The 15,367-nt window shown below is 44.6% G+C and overlaps 1 protein-coding gene across 2 annotated transcripts in view; it reads right to left on the bottom strand.

Annotated features, from left to right (window-relative positions):
- Positions 1-7,211: 7,211 nt before the first annotated feature.
- Positions 7,212-15,367, bottom strand: part of CRADD (CASP2 and RIPK1 domain containing adaptor with death domain) — a 185,741-nt gene continuing 177,585 nt past the window's right edge. For both annotated transcript variants that reach the window (XM_005606505.4, XM_023631423.2), the window contains exon 3: positions 7,212-9,377. In XM_005606505.4, the coding sequence (XP_005606562.1) occupies positions 9,076-9,377 (302 nt within the window). In that variant the 3' untranslated portion in view covers positions 7,212-9,075. The remainder of the gene's footprint in view (positions 9,378-15,367) is intronic.

Below are 15,367 nucleotides of genomic sequence, written 5' to 3'. Positions count from 1 at the left end.
AGGCAACTCTCCAAAGGGCTGACAGCCAAAGGCCCTTAGCTAGAGCCCTCCCAGTGCTGGAGGGATAAATCTCTCATTCCTGAAGGGAAGCTGAGCAGCATATCACACATCCACTACACTTCTCTCTGCCCATCTTGATCAGGCCCCCATCTTCTCAAGATTAGTGCAGTGGCCTCCTCACTGTGTCCCTGCTTCGGTCCTCTGAAAATGTTAGCTGGAGGATGCTTTGGAAATCTAAGTGAGATGACGTCATGCCTCTGCTGAAATCCATCCAGTAGTTTCCCATCTCACCCCAAGGAAAAGCCAAAGTGCTGAGGGTGGCCTGTCAGACCCTCTACCCTCTGCTCCCCACGGCCCTCCGACCTCAGCCCCTCCAACTTGCCCTCTCACCCCCGGCACTCTAGCCACTCCGACCTCCTTGCTATTCCTTGAAAATGCTTGGCAACTTCCCCTCTCAAGCCTTCACAATTTACTCTTCCATCCACCCAAAATGTTCTCTCGGGCCTCAGCATGCCTCCCTCCGTCTTCTTCAGCTTTTTACTCCTGTCACCTTCTTATTGAAGCTTCCCCGACTGACCTCAATATTGCACAGCTCCTTCCCCTGGCTCTCCCTGTCCGTTTGCTGTGTTCTTTTTCTCCATAGCAGGGAGTGCCACGAGAGGAGAAATTTTGGACTCCTGCATTGACTGCTGTAATCCCAGCACCTATGTCCATGGCTGGCCACAGCCGGTGCTCACACAACACAGCCATGTTGAGTGAATTTCTGTAAGTTACAGAGAAAGTTTCCATGATTGGCCCAAACTGAAAATTGTTACATGGGTTCTCTAGGTCTCTAGGAAAGTCATAATAGCTTTGTTTCCTTTCCCTCTGTTAAACTTTGGTCATGAAGGCCATTTGTTCTTCTTTACCCAAATCAAATGAGGAGGTAGCCTAAGTGTCTTTTACAGAATAGGCAGTCAAGATGCCAGAATTCTGATTTTATCTCATACTCAAACCTTACAAAAACAATTTTTTCTTTCAAATTTGCTTTAGGCTCTTAAAAGTGAAGAAGACATGACTTTTGACACTGTTAAACTTTAACTGAGCCCTGGGCTCCCTGGAAGCAGTGATGGTTAAGAAATCCTCGCACCCTTTTGTGTTCCAAGAAACAGCTAACCATCACAAAGGACAACCCAGACTCCCCGTATTCTGACATAAGACTCAGCTCCACCCTTCCTCTTGAGCCCCACAGGACCTGTGGATGACTCCCTTGTTTACTTGTCTCGATAAAACCCAAGGGTCATCCTTTCCCTTGAGACATTCTTCACCGATAAATGTTCTCCCAATTGCAATGGCCTGAATAAAATTATATCCATAATTGACTGGTGTATCTTGTCTTTCACTCTTTCATAAAGAGTGGATTTGTGTTGGGAGGGTTTATTTTTAGCCTCAAAGATAGTGTTGTTGGAAAATCTGCAGCTGACAATAGTAAGTGACAAAAGAACTCTTGACAATAGAAAACAGACAACCAAAGGGTCCGCTCTCTCAGCAGAGAGCTCAGCTTCAGAGCAGGGAATAATTACTACTTCCAGAGGCTGACAGAAACTAGATTCAAGCAGATGGTTGGACAAAAAAGATATTGTTGGAAACAATTTCCCAGTACATAAAGTAGAAGTGGCTCTCTGTATAATTTCCCCCTTGAAATCAACTATCCCTAATGTGCTGGGCACAAAAGTCTCAGTTCTTCCTCGTCTAGAATCCCTGGTTCTAAAGAGATAGGTTGGAGGCAGGAAGCTCCTAGAAGCTAGAGATTGCTGTAGATTGCAGGTCTGTAAGCTCTTATCTTTCTAAGAGGTGGGTCCAAGAGGGTGACCAGCTTGCCTTCTCATAGGGCAGAAGATCTGTGATCAGATGGATAAAGATCAGCATTTAGACAAATGGCTTCACCTTTATTCCAACACCTTGGTCAGCTCTTCATACCAGGATGTATGTCCTAGCGCAATGCAACAGAAGCTCTTAGCTCCATCCTCTTGGACACAAGGACTCAAAATACTCCACAAATACAATACAGGCCTAGATGCTGATGAAGTCTGGTGTCAGGGGCCCATCTATGACCTAGAGACTTACAATTCTTAGGGTGAGTGAATTGGATTCAGGTATAGGGGGATCCCCTAAAAATTAAGTGCCAAATGTTGTATGGGCGTGTGTGTGTGCACATGTGCATTTTTCTAAAGAATGCTTCCACCTCCTTTTCACATTCTTAGAGGGATCTGTGACCCTCAATGGACAAGCAGCACTGTATATTACAGATATTCTGGAGCTTCCAACAAATATTCCCTAGACAGATCCCCCTCATCCTTGGCCATGACACTACTAGGAGCACCAAGTTCACCACCAGTCCATGAATGGGCTTACTTACTTCATTTGTAGGCACTCAGTGTTCTCCTGGGATTAGCAATGAGCTGATAAGGCATGCCAAAGACCCTGGTATCAGCAAAGTCCTGGATTAAATAAACTCATCTCCTAGAAGTTGACAAAAGGGAAGTTATATGCCACCAAGGGAAAGACTAGTCATTATTTGATCAAATCCAACCCATTTGATATTGTCTTAGTCTGTTTGGGCTGCTCTAACAAGCCTAGGTGTCTTATAGACAACAAAAACTTAATGCTCACGGTTCTGGAGGCTGGGAAGTTCAAGATCAAGGCACCCGCATGGTCACGTTCTGGTGAAGGCCCTCTTCTGGTTCATAGCTGGAGCCTTCTCGCTGCGGCCTCACATTGTGGAAGGGGATAGGGAGCCCTGTGGGGTCTCTTATGGGGGCTCCACCCTTATGACCTAATCATCTCCCAAAGGCCCCATCTCCTTACACCCTCACCTTTGGGGGTTAGGATTTCAACATATGAATTTTGGAGGGACACAAACATTCAGACCATAGCAGATATTTTCCACAAATATTATCCTTTAAGAACATAATTTGACACCAAAAACAGCACTGGCTAGAGATAGAATGTGAAAATGAAATGGAAATGTATGAGTATTAACAAGACGTTGGGTCCGTTTTTTTGAGTACTCAAACCTAGATTTCACGGTCTATGTCTTGAAATAACAATAGCTTTCAGAATTATTGCCATATATTTTGCATAATTTTAACAGACAAGGCTTAATTGGCTCACTGAACTGTGTCTTTGTGAGACTGTAATTTTCCTATAAAAACAGTAAATGCCAACAAGATAGACGTCCCTGTTCTTCTAAGCTCTGTTTACAGTTCTGAGAAGTAAACAGGCAGTTATGACATTAAAAACATTCCCTGCATGCCAGCACATCTAATTTTAATCTGTGGGGCTTTTAGAGGAGGAACTGAGGGCTAGAGATGGCACAAAGAAGAATCTCAAAATATGCCTGATATCTAAAATCTGAAGCCTGATCTGACTTCACTGTGGATAAATAAACCACACACTTCTCAGTGTCACCCATGTCTTGACATATACAAAGGGATAAAATTGGCCACTTGGTTTATCAACACGATTCTCTTAGTTTCTAAATTGCTTTGAGATAGCATCTTGGAGACATCTTGTAGATCCACAGCAAGAAGCGCCATTTGGCAAATGGGATGTAAAATAAATTAAGTGGAATTCTGGTGTCCATATGCATTAATGTCCCCCAAAAAGACCAATGGACTAACTTGGGTAGAACTTACAAAACCTCAGCTGAGGTGTCACCTCCTCTGTGGCCAACTTAACTGCTCCCTCTTCCGTGTTGGTCAAAGAGTATCGTAATAGTGGCTGTTATGTCTATCTCCCCAAGAGGCTGAGGTCCTACAGGGCAGGGACTACGTCCTGTCTCTCTTGTATCTCTGGTAGCTTGCACAAATTGGTTGCTCGCTGATTGTTGTGCAATCAGCAAGAATTTGTTCGATGACTGCAGGGATTAATTTAATGATGGCCAAGTGTTAGATCAGAATCTCATCCCAATTCTGAACATGCTCTTAAGTGTGCCTACCAGTTTCATACCATGCACTTTCTATTTCCAAACCACACATCACAACAGGAGGAGGTGATTCTGATGCTTACACTTCTCAGGGCCCTGCTGGGGTGAAGAATGTCAGAAAAATCCTCATAGCTAGAATAATTCAGCTCAATGATTTAGCAAAACATTTTTTCTGTGCCAGGCACTGTTCTACGCAGGTTATATCTTTTATCTCGTGGGATCCTCACTGTAAGCTAAGGTGGGTACTGTTATTGTACACATTTTACATATGAGGAAACTGGCACGGAAAGGTGGAGGAACTCATCCAAGTGAGGGGGCCTCAGCTGAGCATCCCCATGTCTCCCACCTCTGAAGAAGGGGGAGTGAGTCATTTCTCTTCTGTGTTCTCATAGATTCAGTGTTTAGGCATGGACCTCGGGCATCACATTGTGGTTAGAGTTCTGACTTTTTGGCCCAACAGTGAATTCCTGGAGGACAGCAATTGTGGATTTATTGGTCATCTTTTCCCCTGGTTTACAGTAGCTCCTCAATAAGTGTCTGCTCAATAATTGAGTGAGGGGAGTCTCTGTCCAAAACTAGTACTCCTGGGTAGTGGTGGTACCCCAGAGAAAGGATGAAGATGGACTCATCCCGCTGCCTCAGGTGCTTTTGTGTGTACGTGCCCCAGCAACAACTTTCATGGTGGGCCATTGAGTCATGGGGCCTAACTGGCATTTGAAACCAATCCCCTATATTTTGCTCGAGTGAAAGTAGTTTTTAAAATAATTTTTAAAAAGTCTTAGGAAGTCAAAGTTTTGAAAAACGAGTGCAACTTTAAACCAGGCAATTCCGCTTCCAGGAGTTTATCCTAAGAATCTTCATGGCTATGTGCCTGGAGGCCACAAACGTAAATCTGTGTGGGGGCTGAGCAGGTAATGCAGCAGGCAGAGGAGCCGGGTGAGGGGTACGCCTGGTAAGGTGCGCCTGTCCGTGGTGGGGATGGTGGCAGGCTGGAATGGGCCTGCCCACTACTACAATGCGACAACCGAGATCCAGAGCAGCTAAACTTCATTTTTCAATGCGGCTCAGAAATCTCAAATTTAAAATATTAGCTATGGTAGATTGCAAGAAATGAACCCAAATCATTCCCCTCCCTTTTTCCATGCCCTTGGGTAGAGCTTCCCGCACAGTGCCTCTGGGCTAGCCTTGGGAGTCGCTTTGGCCAACAGGATATTAGCAAAAGGGATACAAACCAAGGCCAGAAAAGTGTTTGCATACTGAGACTTGCCCTCTTGCTGCTCTTGGGTCCCTGCTACCACTGCTAACTGAAGAGAGCTGGGCAAACCTGACGGGTAGAGGCGTGTGACCTAGACACCTCTGTTGCCCCAGGCAACAGCATGCCACTTGCCAGATGTGTGAGAGAGGCCATCCTAGATCATGCAGCCTCAGCCAGCCCACCAGCTGACCACAGATGCACAAGAGCCCAGCTGAGATCAGCTGAGTCGGCTTGGACCAAAAGAACAATCTAGTTGGCTTCTGGAATTGTGAGCTAAGTTTTAAGCCAATACATTTTGAGGTGGTTTGCTGTATAATAAAAGTTAATTGACAACAAAATTTAAATATGTTTGGAGCTGAACAAAAGAGGGATCCAGTTCATTACGACCTCTGGTGAATATAAAGATTTAACAAAAAGGACCTTTCTTGCATCACTGTTTATAATAGTGAAAAAGCCAAAACCACACAAAGATCCACTCAGTGTACCAGGCAAGCGCTAACAAGTAATAGCACATGCATATACAGAAAGGTGCGCCACCACTGAAAACGACGGCATAGGTCAGCAGCCACACACAGATCCGTCAAATGCGGTGTGATGCTACCAAGTTTAGATCAACAAGTACAATTACTGCCCCCCCCCGCCCCCCCCCCCAGCACACACAGCCTTTAGAAATGGAACACTGAGCTGAGTGGATCACACAGTCAGTGGAGAGGGCATCTTGCTGAAAGGAAGACACAAAAAGCTCAGAATAAAGCCCAGCACGTTTAAGGGAATGTGCTCAACTTTGCTTTTTGAGGATCTAAGAGCGCACAGTGGGGGCGGTAAACAGCTCAACTCAAGTAACGACATGGCTCTAAGGGGGAATGAGCAAACAGTGGGATAACCGTGGATGTTTTGACAACTAAAGACATTGTTACACTTAGCAGTTAGTGTCTTTTAATTTCTTCAAATGTGCTGCCAAAAATTAAAGGACTTGAAATTGTGCTCCAAACACAAAAGACATTGAAAATCACTAGTATAGAAAAATATTTAATGACATAGAAAGATAGTTACATGTTAAATAAAAGAAGCCAATTGTAAAACAGCATGCATGATACAATCCCACTTTTGTTATGAAGAGAATATGCAGCCAGAGGAAAGTAACTGGACGACAGAGACCAAAACTGGGGTGCACCAGTGATTATCTTTAAAAAATTGCAATAGGGGGACTTCTTATTTTTTTCTTCTTATTAGGATTTTTTTCAAACTGCTATAACAAACATGTACTATTGTTGTACTGATAAAATAAAAGTTATAGTTTTTAAAAAGTTAGGGTTCTTATCTATGCATGTGCATGAATGCACACACATACACACACACACCCCCCAAACCAAAGTGGAGCAAGACTGTTTATCCTTTTTGTTTTTCGTCACTGCTTGCAAATGCCATCTCGTTGCACTGATTCAGAATTTTATTGGAGGTAGGCAATCTCTGGAATCTTCTCCCATGCAAAAACACACAGACTCCTTGAAGGCACATCACCCGGCAGATTCTCTCGGGAGGGAGGCAGACGCCAGGTAGCATCACTCTTCAGAGCCAGAGGTAGAAATGAGGCAGTGATTTGGATGCCCTGTTCTTCCGTTCTGCAAATCTTCTGTAAGGATGTGAGCGGGTCCAAGCAGGTGCGGCTGCCATTTGATGGTGGAGACACCCTGCTCATTAAGGGTGGCAAGTCAGAGCTCTCTAACGGCCCCCGCAGCCCATCATGGGCCAGTTTGTCACGAATTGTCCTTCACTGCTGACAGAGCACAGAAGTCTCTTCGTGCATGACCGATTCTTTCCAAATGGCGGGAAGATGACCCAGCTAATCATCAGACCCACTTCTAATGCCACCTAGTCAGACGCAGCAGAGCCCAGCTACACTCACTCATCCATAAACGAGAACAAAAGCCAAAGCAACTGTCTGTTAGCAAACCCAGGGGGATGAATAGCAATGTGACAAGTCCAAGGTTCAAAATGACAGGCAGTTTATTGAAGATGCTGTAGAAGTACAGTCTGTCACTGGGCACAGTGACAGGGCCAAGAATATGAGAACTTTACAGGATAAGGAATTAATGGCTGGGCTGCAAAATGGAAAATTGAAACAGATGAGGCCAGTAGACCATCCTTCTGAACGGTTTGCTGAACCATGAAATAACTGATCTTTTTCAGTAAAGGGAATATGGTTACCAGACATCTGAAAGGATGTTGTCAACACACCACTGTCATCTTTTTGAGCACCCACTTCATGTTCAACGCTACCACTCTATATACTTCTCCTCGGAATGGAGAGAGGTAAAAAGCATAACTCTTTCCCTTTGAGAAATCCTGAGTTAGGTTAGGATTAGGAAATAGACTCTCCAATTATTCAGACAGACAGATCATAGATTGGGAATGTTCACCTGCCCCTCTTGATTGGACCCATTGCAGAGCTAATAAATCGCATCACGTTTAAGTGTAGCAGGTAACCTGGTAACAGCACCTCCTCCTACAGCGCCTCAGCTTCAGCCACTCCTCAGCTGTGTCTGTGAACTGCATCCACGTTCAGCAGCCGCAGCAAATTTACAGCTGCCATTTCCCAAGAGCTGAGCACGGGCTAGGCACCAGGAGGCCCTTGGCAGACGTTCCTCCCTTAGTCATCAAAAATCTTGGCGGTGGGGACAATCATTTCCTCATTCTACAAATGAGGAAACTGAGGCTTAGAGAAGTGAAGTAACTCGTCCGAGGGGATGCTGCCCGCAGGAGAAGAGCAGGACTCGAGCTTCTGGCACCAGCACGGAAGAGAGAGGAAGGGAAGCAGCATGGAGCATTGGAAAGCACACACAGGAGCAGTGCGCCCAAGACACACATTCTGGCTCATTCGCCCCAAGCAAATTACTTAACCTCTCCACAGAAGGAGGCTCACCTCTCTGGCCCAACTACTTTATAGGACTTTTGTGAGGTCCAGATGAGATCACTTATATGGAAAGCCTTGAAAACAGTAAAGCATTTGACAAATACCATGTGCTCTTAACACAAAGACAGGAGACTAAATCATACTTCTTAGGAGCACATACCTCAGTCATCGAGGTTCCAACAGAGAGACCACACCCCCTTTTGTCCCCGAGTAAATCCTTTATACAAACACAGGATTTTCTTAAGCAATCTTTTAAAGATGAAGGGCTCAGGTATGCATGCTGGTACTTGAACTGGCCTTTGTAGGAAGCTTTAGTATCTTAAATTTAATGCAGACACCCTGCCTGTGCTATTCTTTTAACTGGAGAAAGTAACCATTTCGCTGTGACTATCAATTCTGTTCCCAAGAAATGACTACTGTAATTTTACACCCTTAATCTGTGCCATACAAAAATGAGAAAAAACAAACAAACAATACTTTCTCATGAAAGGGCCACATTATATATAGTAATTCACCTTTTATTATCATCATCATTATTAATAGCAAAGTCTACAGTTCAATTCCCAGGAAACCTAAAAGTGGATGTTTTATATATAGGAGACCTGCATGTAATGTGATAACGCGGAACTTTTTTTTTGAGCCACTATGATTTATCAGTCTATTAAAAGGCAACCACACAATTAAAATCGGCACAATTAAAATAATGCAATCTTCGAGCAATTAAAAACAACGAGTTGTCAAGCCAATGTAGGAGATCTACTGAGAAATGTGATCTTTCAAGTAATGTCAAGTGGAAATCCTATTTTCTCCTTTCATTTAAGAATCATTAAAAAGAAAAGCGCAAACTCCCCTCCCCCGAAACTACCTGCCCCGGTGAAAGGCAGAATTCGGCACACCGGACTCGGGGAGCCACACCCCAGTGGATCCACGGAGGCACCATCATTCCAACATGTACCGGAGCACGGAAGGGTCCACCTCCACGGCTTGGAGGGCCCTGTGCAAGCTCCGGAAGGTGGCCTGCTTCCCGTACCGCTGCCTCCAGCGGACGAAGGCCTCCACCATCTGCGACTGCACGTTGTGGGGGTGGTTGGCCTTACAGCGGTAGATGTCCGTCTGTGACAGACCCAGAGACAGCACCACGGGCTCCCACTCAGGGCCCAGCCTCTGGGCCAGCTGGTTAATCTGCCGGTCCGACGGGGAGCTGTTGAGGACGTGCGGGGGGATTCCAGTCATCTGGTCATCTGGGGAGGAGAAGGACACGGATGTGAAAAGAGCCAGCGAGCACATCAGATGGGGACAGAAATGAAAAACATGGGGAGAATGATCCAGCACTTCCAAATGGCAGGGGCCAGCTTTTCTTAGACTTCTTCGGGGCTGCTCAGTACAAAGTCATATATAGGGACTTAAAAATACCATTTAGCATCTATGAAAATGTTCATTACAGAAGAACATAAAAATAACTAGAAATCCCATTAGATAAACCCATTGCTAGTAATCTGATCCATTTCCTCTCAGTCGTTGACATATAAAACATTTAGGATTAGATTGTGCATACTGCTTTGCGACATGCTTTTTTCCCTTCCTCTCTTCTACCAGAGAGGCCCAGCGGGGTTCTGGGGGAGCTGAAGGATGCCTGTGTGGGCCCCATTTCCCTCGGCACTGGCCTGTGGGCGCAGGGTGATGCCCTCTCCTGCAGGAATGCCTAGGGCTAGAGGGTAACGGGCCAAACAGAACAGCTACTCCCTCCTGATAAACTTGAACCTTCCCAAGAAAAGTTGCAGTTTCTCACAGAAGCAGGAGCCAAGAGGCCCGCTGAGAGAAAATAAAACTCAGAGGCCATGAGGTAGCAGGAAGAGAGGAAAGCCTGAGTTCATTGTTCAGCACAGGCCACAGGAGGAGAGTTATGGCTCCTGGCAGAGCCCAGAGGAGGAAGAGAAAGCATGTGCTGTGGAGGGGTGATGAGAGAACCTGACCTTGCACTTCCTAAACCAGATTCCAGTCTCCCCAGGGCCAGTCTGCTGAGGAAGTCTGACATTGAGTGAGTGACTATAGATGTGCCAAGCATATCCAATGAGAAGTGCCACTGATCACACAGAAGGCCTTCCAGAGCAAAGAGTAAGCCCTGACCATGGGAAGAAGGAGCCCAGTGAAGGCAAAGCAAAGAAAGTATGCCCTGTGTAGAAGGAACTGCATGTGTAAAGGTCCTGAGGCAGGAGAACATGGCACGTTCAAGGAAGTGAAAATAGTTCACCATAGCAAAGTGTAGATATTGAGAAGGACTCCCAACATCCAAAATTATGGTGCTGGTTATTGGTTAGGCCAGGACTAGAATGAGGTTTCACACTCCTGGTTCAGACGTCTGTTTGATAGCAGATTGTACTACACTTTCTGTCACTAGCATCACAGGAATTTGGGTCAATCCCACTTCACACTCACCAGCCCACTGTTTTGATTTATGAATTTAATAAGAAGGCGAAAGGCATCTTATTAGAAGAGCTGATATTTTCCACTGCACGTGCCTTTGGCCTGCAGGCAGTGGCCAATACTTTAGGCGTGAGTAGGAAAAATATTGTCAAGGACTCTTTCTGGTGTTTGTCAAGACTGCAATTTTTTAAAAATGACTAAGAAGCAATTAAAATAATGATAATACTTCTGACCAATATTTTATATTAACAATAATGATTTTATGGCTTTTATAAAAATATGGACTCATTAAAAAAATTCAAAAGATGCAAAAAAGTACAAAGAAGAAAAAAATCATCCAATATCCCACCACTGCATTTACAGTTGGTGACTTTTGTTCTGGGCATCTCTTTATGCACATATCCTGGTAGAAGGATAATATAATAGCTTTTTTCTAATAAGAATTATTTAAATTTGCTTGAATATAACAGAAGAAAAAGAAGCAGAAGTGAAACTAAATGGCTTTCTGACATGCACTTAAATACTTAAAAAAAAACCCAAACACATTCCAACACGAAGGATTTAACACTGAGGAAAAGTTTATGAAAATTTAAGAGGTAAATGACATGTTTTCACATTAATGCTCTAATTAGCACTTTATATTTCTCCTCTCTTTCTTCACACTCCTTGATTTTCGTTGCTTATATCATTTGCATTTTGGAGGGGGCATAACCTTTATATGCGTCTGTAACAATAATCCCTGCTCCACCCAGTTGTTTAGTCTTAAAACTACATTGTAACTGTTTGAAGGTTCACCGGTGTTGTTTTGTTGTTACTTGTGTGTGTGTGTGTGCACGCGCGCGCGCACGTGTGTGGAAGACTGTCTCTGGGTTAAAGTCTGTGCCAATCTTCCTCTATTTTGTTTGTTTGTATGTTTGTTTTTTTGAGGAAGATTAGCCCTAAGCTAACATCTGTTGCCAATCCTCCTCTTTTTGCTGAGGAAGACTGGCCCTGAGCTAACATCCATGCCCATCTTCCTCTACTTTATATGTGGGATGCCTGCCACAGGATGGCTTGCCAAGCAGTGCCATGTCCGCACCTGGGATCCGAACCTGCGAACCCCAGGCCGCCAAAGTGGAACGTGCGAACTTAACCGCTGCACCACTGGGCCGGCCCCTGTTTTGGTTTTTTTCTGGTTCAAATCTTGTATCGTGTTTTTGTTCTCAATCTCTTTTCTTGGCTCTTTAATCTATCTTTTAAAAATCCCATTCTACCTCACATCCATTAGGATGACTACCATCAAAAAAATAGAAAATAACGAGTATTGGTGAGGATGTGGAGAAACTGGAAGCCCTGTGCACTGTTGGCGGGAATGTAAAATGGTACAGCTACTATGGAAAACAGGATGGCGGTTCCTCAAAAAATTAAAAATAGAACTACCATATGATCCAGCAGTTCTACTTCTGAGTTATATATCCAAAAGAATTAAAACCAATGACTCAAAGAGATATCTGTACATCCATGTTCTTAGCTGCATTGTTCACAATCGTCAAAAAGTGGAAGCAACCCAAGTGTCTAGCAAGGGATGAATGAATAAACAAAATGTGGTATATGATACACTAGAATACTACTCAGCCTTAAAAAGGAAAAAAATTCTGCCCCATGCTACAACATGGATGAACCTTGGGGACACTACGCTAAGGGAAATAAGCCAGTCACAAAAGGACAAATACTCTATGATTCCACTCATGAGGTACCTCGAGTAGTCAAATTCATTGAGACGGAAAGAAGAATGATGGCTGCCAGGGGCTGTGGGAGGGGGGCAGGGGGAGTGGTTCTTTAACGGGTACAAAGTTTCAGTTTCACAAGATGAAAAGTGCTCTGGAGGTCGGTTGCACAACAATGTGAAAGTACTTAACACTACTGAACAGTACACTTTTGGGAAAAAAAAATTAAAAAGAATCTCGGTGTTTTATCATAACTACATTGAGTTTTTGTTTCTACTGAATTGCTGCTGACCTCTTCTACAGCATGAAAAACTTGTGAGGTCGAGTTTTCGTGGATTGGGTTTTCTCTCAGACCACATGGGCTGTACGTTTACTTTTTGCAAGCATGTTCCTTTCTTTCATTCCTCTGCCGTAGCGGTTGTGCCCAGCTGTGATGACGCTTGTCTTCGTCTTGCTCATACTTAACACGAGTATCTCCATCCAGAACTTCTCTTCACTCTCTAAGTAAGTTGATGTAGCCTTGACATTCGGCTCACTTTGGAGGGGACCAGTGGTCTTTCTCCCTCTCAGCCCCAATTGGAGGCTGGCTGCTGCTTTCCCCGCAGTATTCTGCCGTGGAGGAGCAGTAGGACTCACTTGGCCTGCCCCTGCTGGGGTCCTATGTGCTGCCCTCTCTTTTGGAAGCTAATTAAATGTCATACCAGATCCCGCTCTGCCAAGCCAGGGCGCACTCACTCCTCTGGTTCCTTTCTCCGTAACTCAGCACAGCTCCGGGCTGCCTTCCTGCCTCTGCTAAGCGTGCTTCCTGACATTGACCAAGCCTGTCTACTCACCTCCTCAACCAGCTTCTCTCCATACTGACCTACATTAGGAGGAAGCCTCAGGATTCTGTCCCCTCCCCTTCCTGTCCCAGTATTGCTTCTGAGGGGTCAGAGTCGGGTGTCTCTACCTTGTCTGCCACTTTTCAAAGTGCATGGCATAAAGTTGTGATCAGTTTTTTTGTTTGTTTGGTTGCTGCTGGCGAATGTCTTGTTTGTAACTGCTTTTTGGTTCAGTTCATCGGGTGGTGGGGAGCACGCATCTGTGATCCTGCTACACTCTGTCATCATTCTAACTCCTGGCCAACTATTAATGCAATACATGCTTTGAGCCAATTGTTTGGAAGTGAGGACAGTATTTGCTCTCATTCTACCACATTACAGGGTCACATTTCCCTTGTGAAGACTGCCACATAACTGGGTGATGGCCACCAGTCTTAGGACACAGACTGGAGCAAAGATAACTGGCATGTAAGTACTACCCAGCCAAGAGCAAACCTACCTCTTTCAGGGTGATCTGTACACACGTAAAGAGACAATAACAGCTGTTTGTGCCGTCTGACTTCTAACTGGAAAAGAATCCTCACGAGGCCCTTTCAGCTTGTGAATTCTGCTGAATATGAAGTTACTTAAAAATGAGAGTCCTCAGGCTTTAGTGTCAGCTCCCAAGGGCATACTGCATAAAATCAGGTCAAGCTATAAATTAACCCACTGTGACCATCTGGCCACTGCTTCTCAAAGACTGATGTGCATACCACTAGTGGCGTGCAAGATGATGTCAGGTGGGACCTGGGTGAACATTCTGTATTAGAACAGTCATGTATCTATTTTAACACGATTAGAAAAGCATAAATAGCATTTCAAACCCATGATTGCAAGGATTAAGATAAGTAAATTAAAAAACAGATATAAAATGACAAAAAAGAAAAGTAAGTTTTAAAATAAAAAGTAAATTTCAATAAAAGCATTAAATTAGTGGGACAGGTAATATGAAGATATGGCAAAAACTGTACAAGGAGAACCCAAAGGACTGAAGTTTGGGAAGGCCAGTATTTCTCAACAAGTGCACTGTTGGCATTTCAGGCAGGACAATCCATTGTGCAGGGCAGTCCCCAGTGCATCGCAGGATTTTTAGCATCTGCAAAGGGTTCCTGGACCCAATTCCAATCTTCCAAATGATGGAGGCTTCGCCACACCAACAAGCCATTCTCCGATACCAGCAGGGTGTCTGAGAAGTCAGCTCTATTCTGACACTATCTACCCGGAGACAGAAGCAGATTCCACCGGTAAAGGGCTCAGTCTCTCAAGACCGCCCTCCACTCCAGATGCCAGCCACAAGTCCAGGTTATCACCTGTGCTTCTGACAGACTGGATATAAATCAGAGGTTCCCTTGCCCCCCTTTCTCAGGTTCAATTAATTTGTTAGAATGGCTCCCAGAACTCAAGAAAACTCATTTACTCTCTAGATTACTGATTTATTACAAAGGATAGTAAAGGATCTGAATCAACAGCCAGATGAAGAGATACAGAGGGTAAGGTCCCAAACAAAGGAGCTTTTGTCCTTGTGGAGCTTGGGGCCTGGCACGGTGGCACGTGGAAGCTTTCTGCTTCCCCAAAGTGGAAACTCTGCCAAAAAGAGGGGAGGAGCCGTCCTTTTGGGTTTTTATGAAGGCTTCATTACACGGTCATGATTGACCAAGTCATGGGCCATCAGCAACTGATTCAACCTCAAGACCCTTGCCCCTCCCCGGAAATAGGGGGTGGGACTGAAAATTCCAATCGGCTCCTCACAGGGCTGGCTCTCCTGGCAACCTTGAGTGGAGTCCAAAAGTCACCTAACAAGACATCCATTTCACCTTAGGGCCCTGAAGTATTTTTAGCAACTGAGGACAAGACACCAAATGTTATAACAAAAGATGTTCCCTTTGGTCTTACTGCTCAGGAAATTCCAAGGGCTTGGGGAGTTGTGAGCCAGGAACTGTGGATGAAAACCAAATATATCATTGGAATGACCAAATGTTTATATTTCTTATAATAAATCACACCACCACACACCCACTTAGTGCTAATAACACCCCCTCCCCCAGCCTGAGCACACATGGCCACATACCCTGAGGTGAGGCCGTATCACCCCTGGTTGAGATACAGTGACATATGAATATCCATCCTAGTTTTAAAAACCCTGAACAGGGATTTAACTCCTTTTACACTGACAAAATGTTCCCCCATATACAGATCCGAAATCTTTCAGGCAATCCTTTAATCTCATTCTCAGTGAAGCTA

Source organism: Equus caballus, chromosome 28 (assembly GCF_041296265.1).
Source record: "Equus caballus isolate H_3958 breed thoroughbred chromosome 28, TB-T2T, whole genome shotgun sequence".
Classification (NCBI taxonomy): domain Eukaryota; kingdom Metazoa; phylum Chordata; class Mammalia; order Perissodactyla; family Equidae; genus Equus; species Equus caballus.
The sequence above is the reverse complement of the archived record's forward strand: the minus strand, read 5'-3'. Positions and strand labels throughout refer to the sequence as shown.